This window comes from Octodon degus, unplaced genomic scaffold (assembly GCF_000260255.1).
Source record: "Octodon degus isolate 3935 unplaced genomic scaffold, OctDeg1.0 scaffold00200, whole genome shotgun sequence".
Classification (NCBI taxonomy): Eukaryota; Metazoa; Chordata; class Mammalia; order Rodentia; family Octodontidae; genus Octodon; species Octodon degus.
The window spans coordinates 4491955-4507871 of record NW_004524776.1 but is presented as its reverse complement, the minus strand read 5'-3'; the positions used below and the strand labels follow the sequence as shown (position 1 = coordinate 4507871).

Genomic DNA, 15917 nt, shown 5'->3' with positions numbered 1-15917 from the left:
TCTTTGTTCGGAAAGGTAGTCATGAGGACAAAGCTGGTGGCAGCCATGGCTGGCCGGGCATCCACGATGAAGAGTCGGATGTCGCTGATCCTGAAGGAGTGGGGAGTAGGTGAGCAGTTCCATCTTTGGTGTCCACAACCCCCACCCTTTGAAAGATGAACATGAGTGTCTTCCCTGCCCAGCTAAACCATGAACAGCCAAAGTCATTATTTAGAAGCATATTAGAGCAGCTCTTTCCCTGCTGATATCTCCATTTTCTTTACTATGGTCCCAAGGCCTACCTAATGTTGTCCTCCTTTCTTTCATTCTTTTTTCCCCTTAGTTTCTCATTAGGCCATACTCCCTTCCCAAATTAGAGTTCCCCTTCTCATATACTCTTCTGTCTCCCTTCCATAATCCTAACTACACCTCCAGCTTAAATTCGACCTCCTCTACAGCCTTACCTTGCTTTTAGTCTGTTCCTTGACCTTCCCTTTGCGGGATTGGTCAAGTCTGTGAACACATAATTCTGGGATGACCTGATTACTACTTTCACCTAGACCACAAATTCCACAGGGGAGTGTAAAATTTTCTATGGAATTTTTAATTTTCTCTTTTTCTATGGAAGCACTCAAACTATTTGTCACCAATCCTCAGTTCCAGAAATCCTTTTCCTAGATGTTGCTCATGCCTTAAACCTAGTAATCGTGAGAATAGTCACCTGAAAGTATTTGTCCCTAGAGTGCTTCAACAGAAATTTCCTTCTGTTTGCAAGCCCTGGGACTTATGCCATCTACAATGTGGTCCTTAGGCAAAATGCATTCAGCCTGAGACAGAGCAGACCAGGCCCTCTCACCCATACTTAGCATGGGTTGTGCTCCTTGGACTGAGCAGCAGTTCTGCTGTGTTACCAAGAGAAATAAAACTGAAGTGAGTAACTCTGGCCAGTAAGATGGATCACTCCATTTCAGAGAAGTTTGAGCAAGGATCCAGATATTCCTGGCTCACACTGGCTGCTTGATACACACCTTTAAACTCAGTCAATATTCAATGAATGTCAAATCATTCACTGGCCCCACAGGTTATCTTAGCTTTGTTAGCCTGTTACTGATAAAACTGAAACTACACTGCTCTCAAAAAAGGAGTTGTCATTAATAAAGTGCCTATCTTTATTAGTGACAATCCTCCAGACCTCTCTCACTAAGTCTCTTCTTGTGGTGCCTAGGATTTCCCATCTTTGAAATAAGAGGGAGTGTTTTGTTTTGATTCAGCCTAGATAATCTCAGAGAGCAGAGCAGATCTCAAAGGCCAGATCCAAAAAAACCTTAGTCTACTGGTTTTTAGAGACCCCTGAGGGAGTGAGATAAAGAAGGCCAGGTGGACGAGCTCCTTGCCATCAACCACAGCAGTTCTAATTTGACCTCTTTTATACCTAGGTTTAGCAGCAGACTGCTTTTGAACAACATCTACTGGTTTAAAAAAAAATCCAAGGATGAGGAAAGGTACCACAGGAGAGATGTGAGCAGTCCTTAGCAATAGTAACAGAGAACAGAAACAGGACCAAAAGGCACCAGACTTGCAAACTCTCTACTATTCCCTCTAGAAGGATAGACTACAGGTGTGCAGATGTCTGGGACACTGTTAGAAAATTTAGATCAGATGACACAAGGTACCTGTGGTTGTGGTTGAATTTCTGTACCAGCCTCCCGCCATCGGCAAGTCGTATTTGGATGTTGGTAGTAGGTTCTGACTCATTGATTAAAACAGAAGAGCTGGCTTTGGCTTCATTTTCTGCTTGCTGGGCTGGAGAGCTGGTACTCAATATCTGGGGGGCCGTGCTGAAGAAAGAGAACATTGTTAGGCTTGTGTAGCAGGAAATTTCTTCTCACATTTTTACTGAGCATCTACTGTGTGCCTAGCTCATGTCTGGTGTTGCTGATGCAGTGATCAGGACAGACTAAAATCCTGCCCTCGTGGGACTCCCAGGTCCTGAAGAGCTCACTTCAGATCCTAGTCTGGCTCCAGGCTCCCTGTCTTCCTTGGAGCCTTGCGTCAGGGTCTTCAAGTGCTCACTGGTCTTCAAGTGCTCAGCTGAGCACGGACTATAGACAGGAAGCCTGAGGCTAGAGAGACAAGACTGCAGCACTCAACAGCAAGGCTTATATAAAGTGCCAAGGCAAGATTCAAAGTATACAGCTGAGAAGCTGGGGTATAACCTGGCAGGCTGTGGTACTCGCTCCAGACCTACATCCCCATGCACTCATGGATATGTCTTATATTCACGTGCCAACTATGTATGAGTGTGTCGGTGTGGGTGTTTACGTGGAAGAGTGATGGCAAGGTTTCTTAAAGGTTAAAAAAAGGGGGGGACTTGTGCAATGAAGAGGACATGAAGTCTTCGAGTAGTTAAGAGTTTGATCTTAAGAGTCATATAAGCCAAAAATGTATAGCCTTGCACAAATCAGTCAGGTTCCCTTAGTTTTAACAACGGTAGGTAGTAACAATGACTCAGTCAGCTTTGTGAGGACTAAAGGGGAAAATTCCATAAAGTACTTATAGTGGTGGATGAACACAAAATGAACATAAACTCCAAATTAACAGTAGTGAATTGGAGCCTTCTCTCGTCTAAACAGCCACTTGCCTCATTCTTATCTTTTCACTCAGCAGATAACCAGGCCTAGACCTTTACAGAGGAAACATTAAAGCATTTACCGACTTTTTCCTCAAGCCCCTCATTTCACCAGCTTCTCTGCCTCACTCTTGCCCTGATCTTTATGGCCTATATAGGTACGTGTAGCAAATTCAACTGAAATTGCTCTCAGAAGTGTTTCATAGGATCCTAGTTCCTTGAGACCTCCAGTGAGGTTTAAGAAATGCCACTTAATATTTTAGTGGCACCATGGGGCACTAAAAACTATTAAAGGCCTCAAGAGATTGTGCAGTGAAGGCAATTAGTGAACCACCAGGCCCTGCCCTTTGTACTTGTTAACATCTTGCGGAAAGAATATTTCAAGGATCCCAGTTTAAGAAATGTTGTGTAGAATACACAAAAAACAAAGTGAAAATCCTTTTCTGTGAAAGTGAGTAGTATGAGCTTAAGGATTTAATACATGGAACTCAAGAGAAAGCTGGCCACATCTGCATGCTGAGAGAAGCTGCTCTGTAAATCAGCCTCATAGGATGTAGGATTCAAATGTGGGCTGACACACAGATAAATTATGTGGTCAGAGCCTTATTTGGAAACAGTGGAAAGTTACAGATTAAGCATGTAAATGTGTTATAGCTGTTGTTTACTAATTTTATGAGTATAACGTCAACTCCTCAGTTCAGACTATTGGCAGGCCAGTCAAATAGCTCAGCAGATTAAAGGGGGCCAGGGGCTTCTATCCCTGGGGCCTGCCTTGAGGGACTGAGACTGGGCATGGTGGTATATGCCTGTAATCCCAGCACTTGGAGGCTGTAAACAGGAGAATCACTATGAAACACCCTGTAGACCATTCCCTAAAAAAATACAGAAAATAAATAAATAAATAAATAAATAAATAAAGACTAGAGGCAGCCAGTCCCTCAACTGTTTATAAGAATTACAAGTATGTAACAGTACTCATTGAAGCTACTGCCTACCAGAAAGGGAAGATTACATGTTTAGGGAGAAAATAGATTTGCTACATGTACCTATTTAGGCCTAAAATGAGGAAGTACCTGTTATCTTCAAGCAACAGGTACCTCTTTGGATAGGATGAGGAAGGGAGAAAAGAGAAGTGACATGTACATCTATTTTGTTTAGGTGTTGTCTAGGAGGTTTTATATTAGCCTGCCTGAATCATCAGGACCAACCTTTCAGATAGGGATTATCTCCATTTTACAGATGAGAAAAAAGAACCATATGCTATAGATCAGTTCTTTTTTTCTGCAGAACCGGGGATTGAACTCAGGCCCTTGCGCTTGTCCGGGAAGCGCTTATTCCACTGAGCCATCTCCCTGGCCCCTATAGATCAGTTCTAAAACCTTAACTTATGCAACAAACAGCTTTTTCCCTGTATGTATTATTCTATGTATTTCCTCCCAGCCAGGACTTTGTCTATGACTTTACTTTATGGAACTTGTATTTGTACTGAAAATACTTCCTCAATCTCCTCCCCTGTTCTTGGGGGAATCTAATATCTTCTGTTAGGAACTTGGACCTCAAGCATGTTACTAAAGTTCTTGATGTCTCCATTTCCTTCACTGAAAATGGAGATCTTGATGTTATCCTTTTATACACTAGCCATTATAAGTAAGGACAATAAGTGTACAGAAATTTTTCAGCAGCACTACATGCCATCTGGTCCCTACTCTATCATTAATCTATGGCCTTGAGAGCAAGCTCACTTTCTAGGACTTTAGTGTTTTTTGTGTAAAACAAAGAGCTGTTTGCATGGCAGTGCACACCTGTAATCCCAGCAAACAGGAGGCTGAAGCATGAGGATCATGAGAGTGATTTCTGAACTTCCCCTTATAACTAAGGTAGAGATGAAAACTAGATACTGCAGCACATTTTTAGAGGGAAATTTGACAACATCTTATAAATATGACCATCTTTTGAACCAGCAATTTTATCTCTAAGCTAAGATTACAGGGTATGCAAAGATTTAATTACAGAGATATTCACTGCAATGTTCATAGTACTGGCAGTTTGCTTACGTATTCTAGCAAAGACTGGTAAATCACAGCTCATTTGTAAGAAACAATCACATAAGCATAGAAATAAAATACAGAAATACATGTACTCATAGGAAATGTAACTCATGTTATGGTTTGTCTCTAGGTGTAATCTGCTACAATGGTGAACACATGCCTGCAATGAACAGTGTGACTCCCTAAGATCCCAAGCAATGCTAGTAGGTGGCCTGGCTCGTATCCCTAAGTCCCAGATTAGACCTTAAGTTATCAAGGAACTCACATTTTCCCCAACACCTTGATCACTGAGCCAAAGCACCAATTATGTTACTGTTCACCAAAGGCAGTAGTACATCAGTTCTTTTATTTTCTGCAATGACAATTCTAGGAGGTAAGGACTCTTTTAATCCCAATTTACAGCTCAGGAAACAAGTCCAAGGTCACAAGTAAAAAATGAAGGAGAATCTTTTAACTCCAAAATTCACATCTTTCATATTCTTCTTCCCATAAAATTTGAACTTCTCTGTAAAGACGTTATCTCTAGTGTCACAGTGAGAACACAAGTTCTGCTGGGCCTGTCTAGGGCATACTGGTGCTGCTTCTTACCTGCCAAGTTTCTGGCCTTCACCAGTGAAGGCTTTGAAAGATCCTTTGGGCTTAACAAAGTCCTCATCCCGATGGTCTTCCATATCCAAGTTCACTTGCCCACCGTGAGCTAACCTCCTCAGCTCTGCCGGCACCTCCCTGTGAGGGGAAAGGAAGTGTTGAGGTTCACAGCAAGCAGGCCATTTGCCAGTAATGGGGGTGAGACTAGAAAGCTCTCAGTTCCAATGGTAAAAACTAGGAGGGGCTGGCTACTCTACTGGCTACTTGGCTGCCTCTACTTTCACTCTTACCTGCTCAGAGTAGCCACCTACTTGTGGGAATGCAGGTTGAGACCAAACTATTCCCCAAAAGGGGAAAAAGTGAATAAATTATTTTGAGCAGAATGGTGAATCTATATCTTATCTGTGCTAAATCTGTTCCAAATTTTATTTCTTAAATAATAAAATGCTCTGTCTGTACTTTTTTTTTTGGTGGGGTGGGGGACAACGACTGGGGATTGAACTCAGGCCCTTGTGCTTTTGCCAAGGAAGCACTTATTCCACTGAGCCATCTCCCCAGCCCCTGTACTTTCTAAGTTGGCATCTTATTTACTAATTTGGAACTCAAAGAGGGTTTTCTGCTTACCCTCTGCGGATAGACTCTAGAAATTGGGCATTGGATGGGTCTTGGTAGCTTCTGAGCTCGCCATTGTCCAGGCTGAATCCACTTTTCCAAAGCTTCAGAACAACATGAACCTATGATGACAGGAGGCAAGAATACAGCCATAAACTTAGAAACCTGAATTTGCAAGACAGTGAGTTTGTACTATTTTATCACATTGCTATTATTAAACCACAGATTGGCAGACACACAGCATGCAAAGGGAACTCAATTAAAAACCAACAAAAATGCATTAACCAAAAAAAGGAAGGTGATATGGCAAGTTAAGGAGAGCTGGGTTTGTATCTTGATTTGCCACTCATTAGCTAGGTAGCATATGACTTAAATGAGGTGATAACTCCCTTATCTGTAAGGATGCAAGTGTGTCTGGCTCAGATATTCATGACCATTTTGTAATCATTAAACATGGTATCTTTTTTTTTCATATAGATGAGCTTTATTTATTTTTAAATTTTATTGAGAAACAAATAGCAATGAGACAGTTTCAAAATAGGTTAGTAGGACAGTTACAATATTTAATACATTGCATATTGTCTTCATAGTGGTTATTCATAGTATAAGATGCAGATATAGCATCCTGTCAAAACACTATTAGTATAAATCTTTTATTCTCATTGATTAAGAGAAAGTAGCTGTATATCCATCCTATTTTGTATATACAGATACAAAATGGTCCTTCATTTATATCCTCTTTTTTGTTTAGTTTTCTCAGAGATGGATATTTCATTGTCATTTAAATATTGTAGGTGCATGAATTCAGCGAAATAGTTCAATACAGTCCAGTAGTCCATAATAGTAGTGGGTTATCTGCAGGACTGGCAATGTCAGAAGTTAAACATGATATCTATATGTGATAATATGTGTCTATAGTCCTGGCTAGTTGGGAGGCCATGATGGAAGGATCACTTGCGCTCAGGTGTTTGAGACCAACCTATTCCAGATGAGAGTGTCTCAAAAATAAACAAAAAGAGTATCTGTAATATCTGTCTATAACAATTCCCTATATACACTCACTGAGAAAGTACAGATGCAGGCATGGTGGCCCACATGCTGGTGATTCCAACACTCTGCAAGGCTGAGGAAAGGAGGACTGCAATTTGGATCCCAGCCTGGGCAACTCCAGGCAATACTTAGCAATTCTGTCTCAAAATAAAAAATAAAACATGGGCTGTCACTAACCACATACAGTTAATAGCCATCAGAAATGCAGTTAGTGCCACTAACTGAGTACTGAAAAAATAAGAAAAGGACAAGAAGGCTAAAAACTCCATAAAGGAATAAAAACACTATGTACTACAAACATGCACAAATAAGAATAATCATCATAAAATATAATCTTGTAAAAATGAAATATTGAAAAAATAAAATTAACAGCTAAAAGTGAGAAAAACTTTTGTCAATTTTCATTAAATAAATTTGACTGCATCATACTAAATGTGGAAAAACTGAAAGAACTCTCCCTAAAAGTAGAGACAAGATAAACATGGCCACTATTACCTCTTCTACTTAGAAAATGTTAGCCAGATCAATTAGGCAAGAGAAAAAAATAAAAGGTATACATATAAGGAAAGGAAGAACTCAAATTATGATTATTTGGAAATGACATAATATTCTACATAGAAGACTCAAAAACTCTACCAAAACTCTTAAAATAACCAACTTTAGCTTCACGGACCAAGCCCAGGCCCACCCTGGGAGTGAGACCTTCGACTGCATGCTCAGGACCCCTCCACCCCTCAAGAGCCAGCCCAAGCACAGGCCCGGCCAGTGTGTGGGAGCGCTCCCAAGCTCCCCTGCACCCACTGGACCTCCATGGACCAAGCCCAGGCCCATCCCTTGAGTGAGACCTTCTGCAGTGCTCTCGGGATGCCTTCATCCCTCTGGAGCCAGACCAATCCAAGGCCCTGCGTGTGTGTGGGAGAGTATCCATGCTCCCCTGAAGCCCCTGGACCCCTCCACACCTAGCCCAGGTCTGGGATACAGGCTTGGGGTGAAACTCTGCAGCTGAAGTCCCTGTAGAGAGACTAGGAGCTAGAACCACCCAACTAATCCAGGAGCAGAACATCTTGCCAGAGGGACACAACAGGTTCACTGTAAAGGGCTGCAGCAGGAAGGAGCTGAGCATAGCAGCCACACCCAAGAGAGGAACAGCTGGAAGAACTCAAACTTAGTAGATCTGCACCTGAATTTCAGTAGGTACTAAGGTTATAACTGCATCAAAGATCTACATCAAAGGTCAGAGGACAGTGCTATACAAAATGACAAAGAAAAGGAGTAAAATGCAATCTCAGGCCCCAAGCCCACCCAGAACAAGTGCAGAGGACACTAACACAGAACAAATTGGGAATCACATAGCTGAAATGTCTGCATCAATAGCATCTGAAGTAAAGAAAGAACTGCAGAAAGGTATAGAGGAACTCAGATCAGAAATAACCTCTGAAATAAAAAAAGAAATCTCTGTATTAATAGCGTCTGAAATAATGAATCAAATTTAGAAATATATAGAGGAAATCAGATCATGAATAATCTCTGTGGGCAAGGGAGATGGCTCAGTGCAATAAGCGCTTCTCTGGCAAGCGCAAGGGCCTAAGTTCAATTCCTGGTTCTGCTAAAAAAAAAAAAAAAAAAAGAAATAATCTCTGCACTTAAAGAATTAATAACTGCTTCTCAAGAAGACACTGGTTAAAAAAAAGTGGAGATTAGAAAAACAATGGATTCCTTGAATGAACAATACAGGAAAGAAATAGATCGCATGAAGCAGAGCCAAAGAAATACAGAGGAACTTAAAATCTCAATCACAAGCTTGCAAAACCGTGTCAGTGAAAGTGAAGATAGAATTTCAGATCTTGAAGACACCACAGTAGCGAGTGAAAAGGTAAGAAAAGATCTCTTAAAAACAACTAGGATGCAGGAAAAAATAATTCATCATCTGCAAGACGATGCAAAGATGAACAATGTGAGACTAATAGGCATCAATGAGAAAGGAGTCAATACAAATGATATAAAAATAATATGGGCAGAAATAATAGCAGAATACATCCCAAATATGAGGAAACAATCTGACATTCAGACAAGAGAAGTACGCAGAACTCCAAATAACTTCAACACAATTAAAAACACACCAGGACATAATAGTCAAGATCCCAGAAATCCAGCACAAGAACAATATACTGAAAGCCGCTAGAGAAAATAAACAGATCACATTTAAAGGAAAACCCATCAGAATAATGGCAGACTTCCCTTCACAAAACATGAAGGCAAGAAGACTATGGAGCAGAGTACTTCAAGTTCTCTATGAAAACAAATTCCAGCCCAGACTACTATACCCTGAAAAACTCTCAAGTTTGATGGAGAAATGAAATACTTTCATAATAAAGAACAACTAAAGAATTTCATGTCAAAGACAACACTACACAGACTACTAAAACATGTTCTAGAGAGGAACAAAAATGATCTGAACTCCACAAATTAGAACAGAAGGAATCCACCAAATATGGCAAACAATTAAACACAGGAGAAAAAGGAGTAAAGAACACCAGGTAAATAACATGTCCATTGTAAGTCAATACATCTCAATTATAACCATCAATGTAAATGGACTCAATTCACCAATAAAAAGAAGTACACTGGCACAGTGCATTAGGAAACAAAATGCAACAATATGCTGTATACAAGAAGCACACTTAACTCATAAAGAAATTCACAGGCTGAAAGTCAAAGGATGGAAAACAATACTATATGCCCCACTACCTCAGAAAAAAGCAGGGGTAGCAAACCAGTTCTCAGATAGTCTCAACTTCAAACCAAGAATGATCAAATGAAATAAAGAAGGCCACTATATATTGGTTAGGGGAAAAATTGAAGAGGAAGATGTAATGTTCATAAATATGTACGCACCAAACACGGGAGCACCCTACTATATAAGACAAACGTTAATGGACATGAAAATCTAATATCCAATACAACAATCTTTACAGGAGACCTTAACATTCCCTTATCCCAAAAAGATAGGTCAAGCAGACAAAAAATTAGCTAAGAAGTAGTAGAACTGAACCAGAGCTTGGAACAAATGGACTTAGTGGACATATACAGAATGTTCCACCCAACCACAGCTGAATACAAATTTTTTTCAGCTGCACATGGATCATTTTTCTAAAATAGATCACATACTAGTTCGCAGGTCATGCTTAAGTACATGCAAGAAAACAGAAATTATCCCATGCATATTACCTGATCACAGTACAATGAAACTAGAAATAAATGACAAAAGAAACCAGAAAAACCCCGTAAGTACATGGAACTTAACTAACACTCTACTCAGCAACCAATGTGTCACAGATGAAATTAAACAAGAAATTGAACAATATCCCCAATTCAATGAAAATTCAAGCACAAGTTATGGGAATTTATGGCATGCGATGAAAGTAGTTCTTACAGGGAAATTTATAGCTGTGAACTCAAACATTAGGAACACAGAACGGGATCAAAAAAAACCCGTAATGTTGAACCTCCAACATCTAGAAAAGGAAGAGCAAACCACACACAAACCCAAAGACGGGAAGAAATCAAAAAGATTACAGCACAAATTAATTGAATTGAGGTGAAGAAGTCAGTTCAAACAACTAATGAATCAAAAAGCTGGTCTTATCAATCGGTTTTTACTTTTTTAATTTTGTAATTTTTTGGTGGGACCGGGTATTGAACTTAGGATGCTGAGCTTGCCAGGCAAGTGCTTATTCTACTGAGCTATCTCCCCAACCCCCAAAAGCTGGTTTTTTTTAAAGGTTGAAGAAAACTGACAAGCCCCTAGATAACCTCATCAAGAGGAAAGAAAAAAATTCAAACAAAAGTAATAAGGAATGAAAAGCGTGTAATTACCACAGACCCAGTGGAAATTCAGAAGATTCTCAATAGCTGCTTTGACAATCTTTATTCTCACACAATACAAGACACAGAAGAAATGGACAGATTCCTAGAAAGGTACAAATTAACAAAACTGAATCAAGAAGATATAACAGACAACACACACACTGAAGGGAAATTAGACAATACCTTTTACAATAGCACTACGGAAAATGAAATACCTTGGAATTAAACTAACTAAAGAAGTCTAAGATCTTTTCAAGGAAAACTACAGTACTCTGAAAAGAGATTGTAGAGGATTTCAGAAAATGGAAGGAAAACCCCTGTTACTGGATAGGAAGAACGAACACTGTAAAGATGGCCATACTCCCAAAATTGCTGTACAGATTTAATGCAATCCCTATCAAACTACAACCAACATACCTCACAGACATAGAGAAAGTTTCTAAAATTTACTTGGAACTAGAAAAGACCCAAAATAGCAAAGGCAATCCTGGGCAACAAGAAAAGGCAGAAGGCATCACAATTCCTGACTTGAAATTATACAACAAAGCTACTGTGATAAAATCAGCATGGTAATGGCAATAAAATAGACCTGAAGATAAATGGAATAGATTAGAAGATGCAGAAGCCTCTATGAACATACTCAGCCACTTTATCTTTGACAAAAGGGCCAAACATGCTTACTAGAAGAAAGACAGTCTATTTGATAAATGGTGCTGGACAACTGGCTCTCTACATGCCAAAAACTAAAATCTGACCCAGGTCTATCAACATGAACTAAACTAAAGTCAAAATGGATTAAGAACTAAACATTAAAACAGAAACACTAAATCTCCTGGAAAAGAAAGTAGGAGGAACTCTTGAAGACATGAGGGTAGGCAAAGAGTTCATGAACAAAAATCAAATCACATGGGTAATACTTGAAAGAATTAACAACTGGGACCTCCTCTTATTGAGTAGTTGTTCCATGGCAAAATAAACTAACAAAAAAGTGAAAAGACAACTCACAAATTTGGAAAAAATCTTGACTACTAAGCACTCAGACAAAGGTCTGCTCTCTAGAATTTATGAAGAACTAAAAAACATTAGGGCCCCAAAATTTAAAGACCCAATCCTGAAACAGGGATTGGAAAGGAATACACAGTTCACAGAGGATGAAATTAAAGAAGTGCATAAATATATGAAAAAATGCTCCACATCACTAGCCATCCATGAAATGCAAATTAAAACAACACTGAGATACCATCTCACCCCAGAAAGAATGGCTATCATAAAGAAATCACCCAACAACAAATGTTGGAGAGGCTGTGGGGAAAAAGGAACCCTTCTCCACTGCTGGTGGGAATGTAGACTGGTGCAACTGTTATGGAAATCAGTGTGGAGACTCCTTAAAAAACTAGGACTGTAAATCCCATTCAAAGCACCCATCCCCCTATTGGGAATTTTCCCAGAAGAACTGAAAATGTCATATCATAGTGATGTATGTGTACCCATGTCTACAGCAGCATAATTTGTGATAGCCAAATCTTGGAAACAACCAAGATGCCTGTCACCTGAGGAATGGATGAAAAAGATGTGGTATTTTTTATACAATAGAGTATTATGCAGCTACAAAGAATGATAAACTTGAAGCATTTATATTTAAGTGGATGCCACTTGAAAATACTCTCAAGTGAAATAAACCAGACCCACATGTGTAAATATCATATAGTCTCCACAGTATAAGAACTCAAAGGAAGAAATAAAAACAGAAAGGTGTAACACAATTAAAAGGAAAGCGAGAACTTGAGCATTAGACAATGAAGAGAGCAAGGAGAAAAGCTAGGAAATATGACAGGGGGAAAGCCATACATTTATATGCACAATATGGGAAAGGCAATGATCTTCAGCATGTGTTTGAAACTAACAGTTACTTGGTAGTATACTCATGCTGACTAAGTATGTATGCTGATACCAGTGAACTAAGCAACTGCACTGAAGATAGTAAGGTGTAATGGTAGGGTATCCTTGGAATATCTGCTATTCTGGTCTTGTAAATACATACGGCTTGTCATGACATACCAATTACTGCCATACAGTCTCTCAGTAAATGTTTGTTTAAAAAACAAAGGGTAATAAATGAAAACAGACAAGAAAAAAAAGTCATAGGACTGTCCTGCTAAAAGGCTGTATATGATTAGATTTCTAAATTTCTGTGTAAAAATATGTAACTGTATTCCTATTTTTTAAAAGTATTTTTAAATTTTTTTTTTTCTTCATATTCTGGAGGGACTTAAAGTTTAACATATCAGTACTTGAAGAAAAATACCTGTTCTAAGTTAAGCCTAAGATGCTTGACATCCAGATAGATAGCGAGGATAAGTCCAACTGCCTATGTTGTAGGGTAATAATAATATGCTTCTCTTCTGGTGGGTTAACAACCTAAGTTGGCAGACCAAAATTTAGAGAAAAGGAAGGGATGCAAGGACAGCCAACATTTTGGCCAAAGACTTTCAAGGTCAGTGAGGACTCAGGACATAGGAGAACCTATACTGTAACTTCCTGTAACTCAGTTATGTCCCAAATTTTCTGATCAAGGAGATGATGGGGCCACAGAGGAAAGTGATCGATGAGAGAGTCACATGGAGAGAAAACATTCTCTCAGGCTTTCACAGAGAGCAAATTGGTCAAGCAATGGCCGTGACTCATCCACATGGCTGACACTGACAAAAGATCTACAAACTGTGGTATAGGGTTTCTGGGTAAATACTGAGGGGACTTCATTGACCTTATCAGATACAAAAGTTATACTTCTTATTATATAGTTCTTGCCTTATCTTGGTCTTAACCATCCAAAAAAAAGTATAAAAATGAAGTATAGAAAGTAAAGCCGTATCAATATGCTGAGCTGTAAAAGGCTCAAGTCAACAACTTCGGACATTGCCAGTCTTACGGAAAATCCACTAATATGGACTACTGGACTATATTGGAATATTTTGCTGAATTCATGCACCTACAGTATTTAAATAACAATGGAATGCCCTTCTCTGACAAAATTGACCAAAAAATGGGGATACAAATGAATGACCATTTTGTATCTGCATACTCAAAATAGTTAGAATAGATATACAGCTGCATTTTCTTAATTCAATGAACAGAGAGATTTGTTCTAATAGTGTTTGTGGACAGGATACCATGTCTGCATTTTGTACAATGAATAACCAAGAGGACAACAATATGCAATGTATTAATTATTGAAAAAGTGGTAATAATCCGTTTTGAAACTGTCTCATTGCTATTTCTCAATAAAATTATTTAAAAAAATAACCAACTTTAGCAAAGTAGCAGGATATAAAATCAACACAGAAAAATCACTAACATTTGTGTACACTAACATAGTGGGAGGAAAAGGAAATTCTAAAAAAATACCATTCACAGTAACCTAAAAAAGAAAAAAAATCTAGGCATCAATCTAATCAAGAAGTGAAAAATCTCTACAAAGCTGTTATACAGATTTATGTAGTTCCAATCAAAATACCAACAACATACTTTACAGAACTACAGAAAAAAAATCCTAAAATTCATATATAACCAGAAGCAATCCAGAATAGCAAAAGTAACTATCTTAGTTACTTTATTGTTGCTGAGACAAAATATCTGACACCCAAAGTTCAAGGGAGAAAGGTTTATTTAGGTCAGTCTATAGAGGCTTTCGTCCATAATTTCTGGGTCCAAGGCAGGGTGGCTTTGCAGAGGGGCATCACAGAAAAGAAAACATTTCATGGTGGGTAGAAGACAGTAAAAAGCAAGCAAAGCGATTAATGTAGCTCTTTTCCTTATATCTTATCCAGGCTACTTGGGGTGGTTAGCACTCATACCTTTAATCTTAAGTGCCCTTGATCCTAGCTTTCACCATGAATCAATTCCAGCATCACCAACTACAAATCCTGCTACTTCAGAAAAAGCCCCACCTATGACTGCATGAGGCTTTGAAGAGATACCTAGACACAAGCTATAACAGAAACTGTGGCAGTAAGAGCAAAGCAGGTAGTATAGTAACACCTGCCTTTAAGCTATGCTACAAAGCAACAGTGATGAAAATGGCATGGTACTGGAATAAAAACATGTGGATTAATGGAACAGAACCAAGGATACAGAAAGCTCACCACCTATATCAACTATCTGATCTTTGAAAAAGTAGCCAAAAACAAATGCTGGAGAAAAGATAGCCTAGAGGGCCAGGGAGATGGCTCCGTAGAGTAAGTGTTTGCCTGGTAAGTGCAAGGTCCTGAGTTCAATCCCTGGTACCGCAACAAAAAAAAAAGAAAAAAAGAAAAGACAGCCTATTCAACAGTTGGATTTGGTGGATTAAAATGCCTGCAAGCAGGTGTGTGTGTGGGGGGGGGCTTTAATCAGTGCCGGCCCCACCCCTGGAGCATACTGAGAAGGCAATTGAGACTGAGCTTGGTGTGGTGTGCCTATAATCCCAGCTCTTGGGAGGCTGTAAACAGGAGGATCACGAGTGCAATCTAGTAGTGAGACCCTGAACACCCTGTAGATCCTTTCCTAAAATCTAAAAACAAAAACAAAACAAAACAAAAAAACATGGGTTTTAGGAAAAATGGTGTATCTATTTGCAGAATAATGCAACTGGACCCTTATCTCTCATCATACACTAAATTAAAATAAAAATGGATGAAAGATTAAAACCAAAACATTAAACCTCTTGAAGATAAAATGTGTAAAATACTTGAAGATACAGGTGTAGAAAAGGATATTTTAAATAGAATGTCAATCATGAAAAAATAGCGGAAGAATTAACAAATGAGATTATATCCAATTAAAAACCTGCTATCTTCTCTCTGCTTGACAGCAAAAGAATCAGTACAGTTAAGAGACAATCTACAGAACGGGAAATACATTTGCCAGCTATTACTCAGGTAGAGTATTAATAACTAAAATATGGAAAGAACTAAAAAAAAAAATAAACCACCGATTATTAAAGATTGAGTCAAGAAAGGGGCAAAAGAAATTAACAGACACTTCACAGAAGAATTACAAAAGGTCAATAGATATGTTAAAAAATGCTTAATATCCCTAGCCATTCAAGAAATAATGTAAATTAAAACAACCCTGAGAGTCTATCTTACTGCAGAAAGAACAGCAAT

At 38.9% G+C, this 15917-nt stretch overlaps 1 protein-coding gene across 1 annotated transcript in view; it reads right to left on the bottom strand.

The window, feature by feature from the left end:
* Positions 1 to 15917, bottom strand: part of LOC101587662 (NSFL1 cofactor p47) — a 34751-nt gene that overhangs the window by 2466 nt on the left and 16368 nt on the right. The window contains exons 7-10 of the mRNA XM_023704699.1: positions 5869 to 5978; positions 5245 to 5382; positions 1653 to 1817; positions 3 to 90 (exon numbers count right to left, since the gene is read on the bottom strand). Coding sequence (XP_023560467.1) covers positions 3 to 90; positions 1653 to 1817; positions 5245 to 5382; positions 5869 to 5978 — 501 coding nt within the window. The remainder of the gene's footprint in view (positions 1 to 2; positions 91 to 1652; positions 1818 to 5244; positions 5383 to 5868; positions 5979 to 15917) is intronic.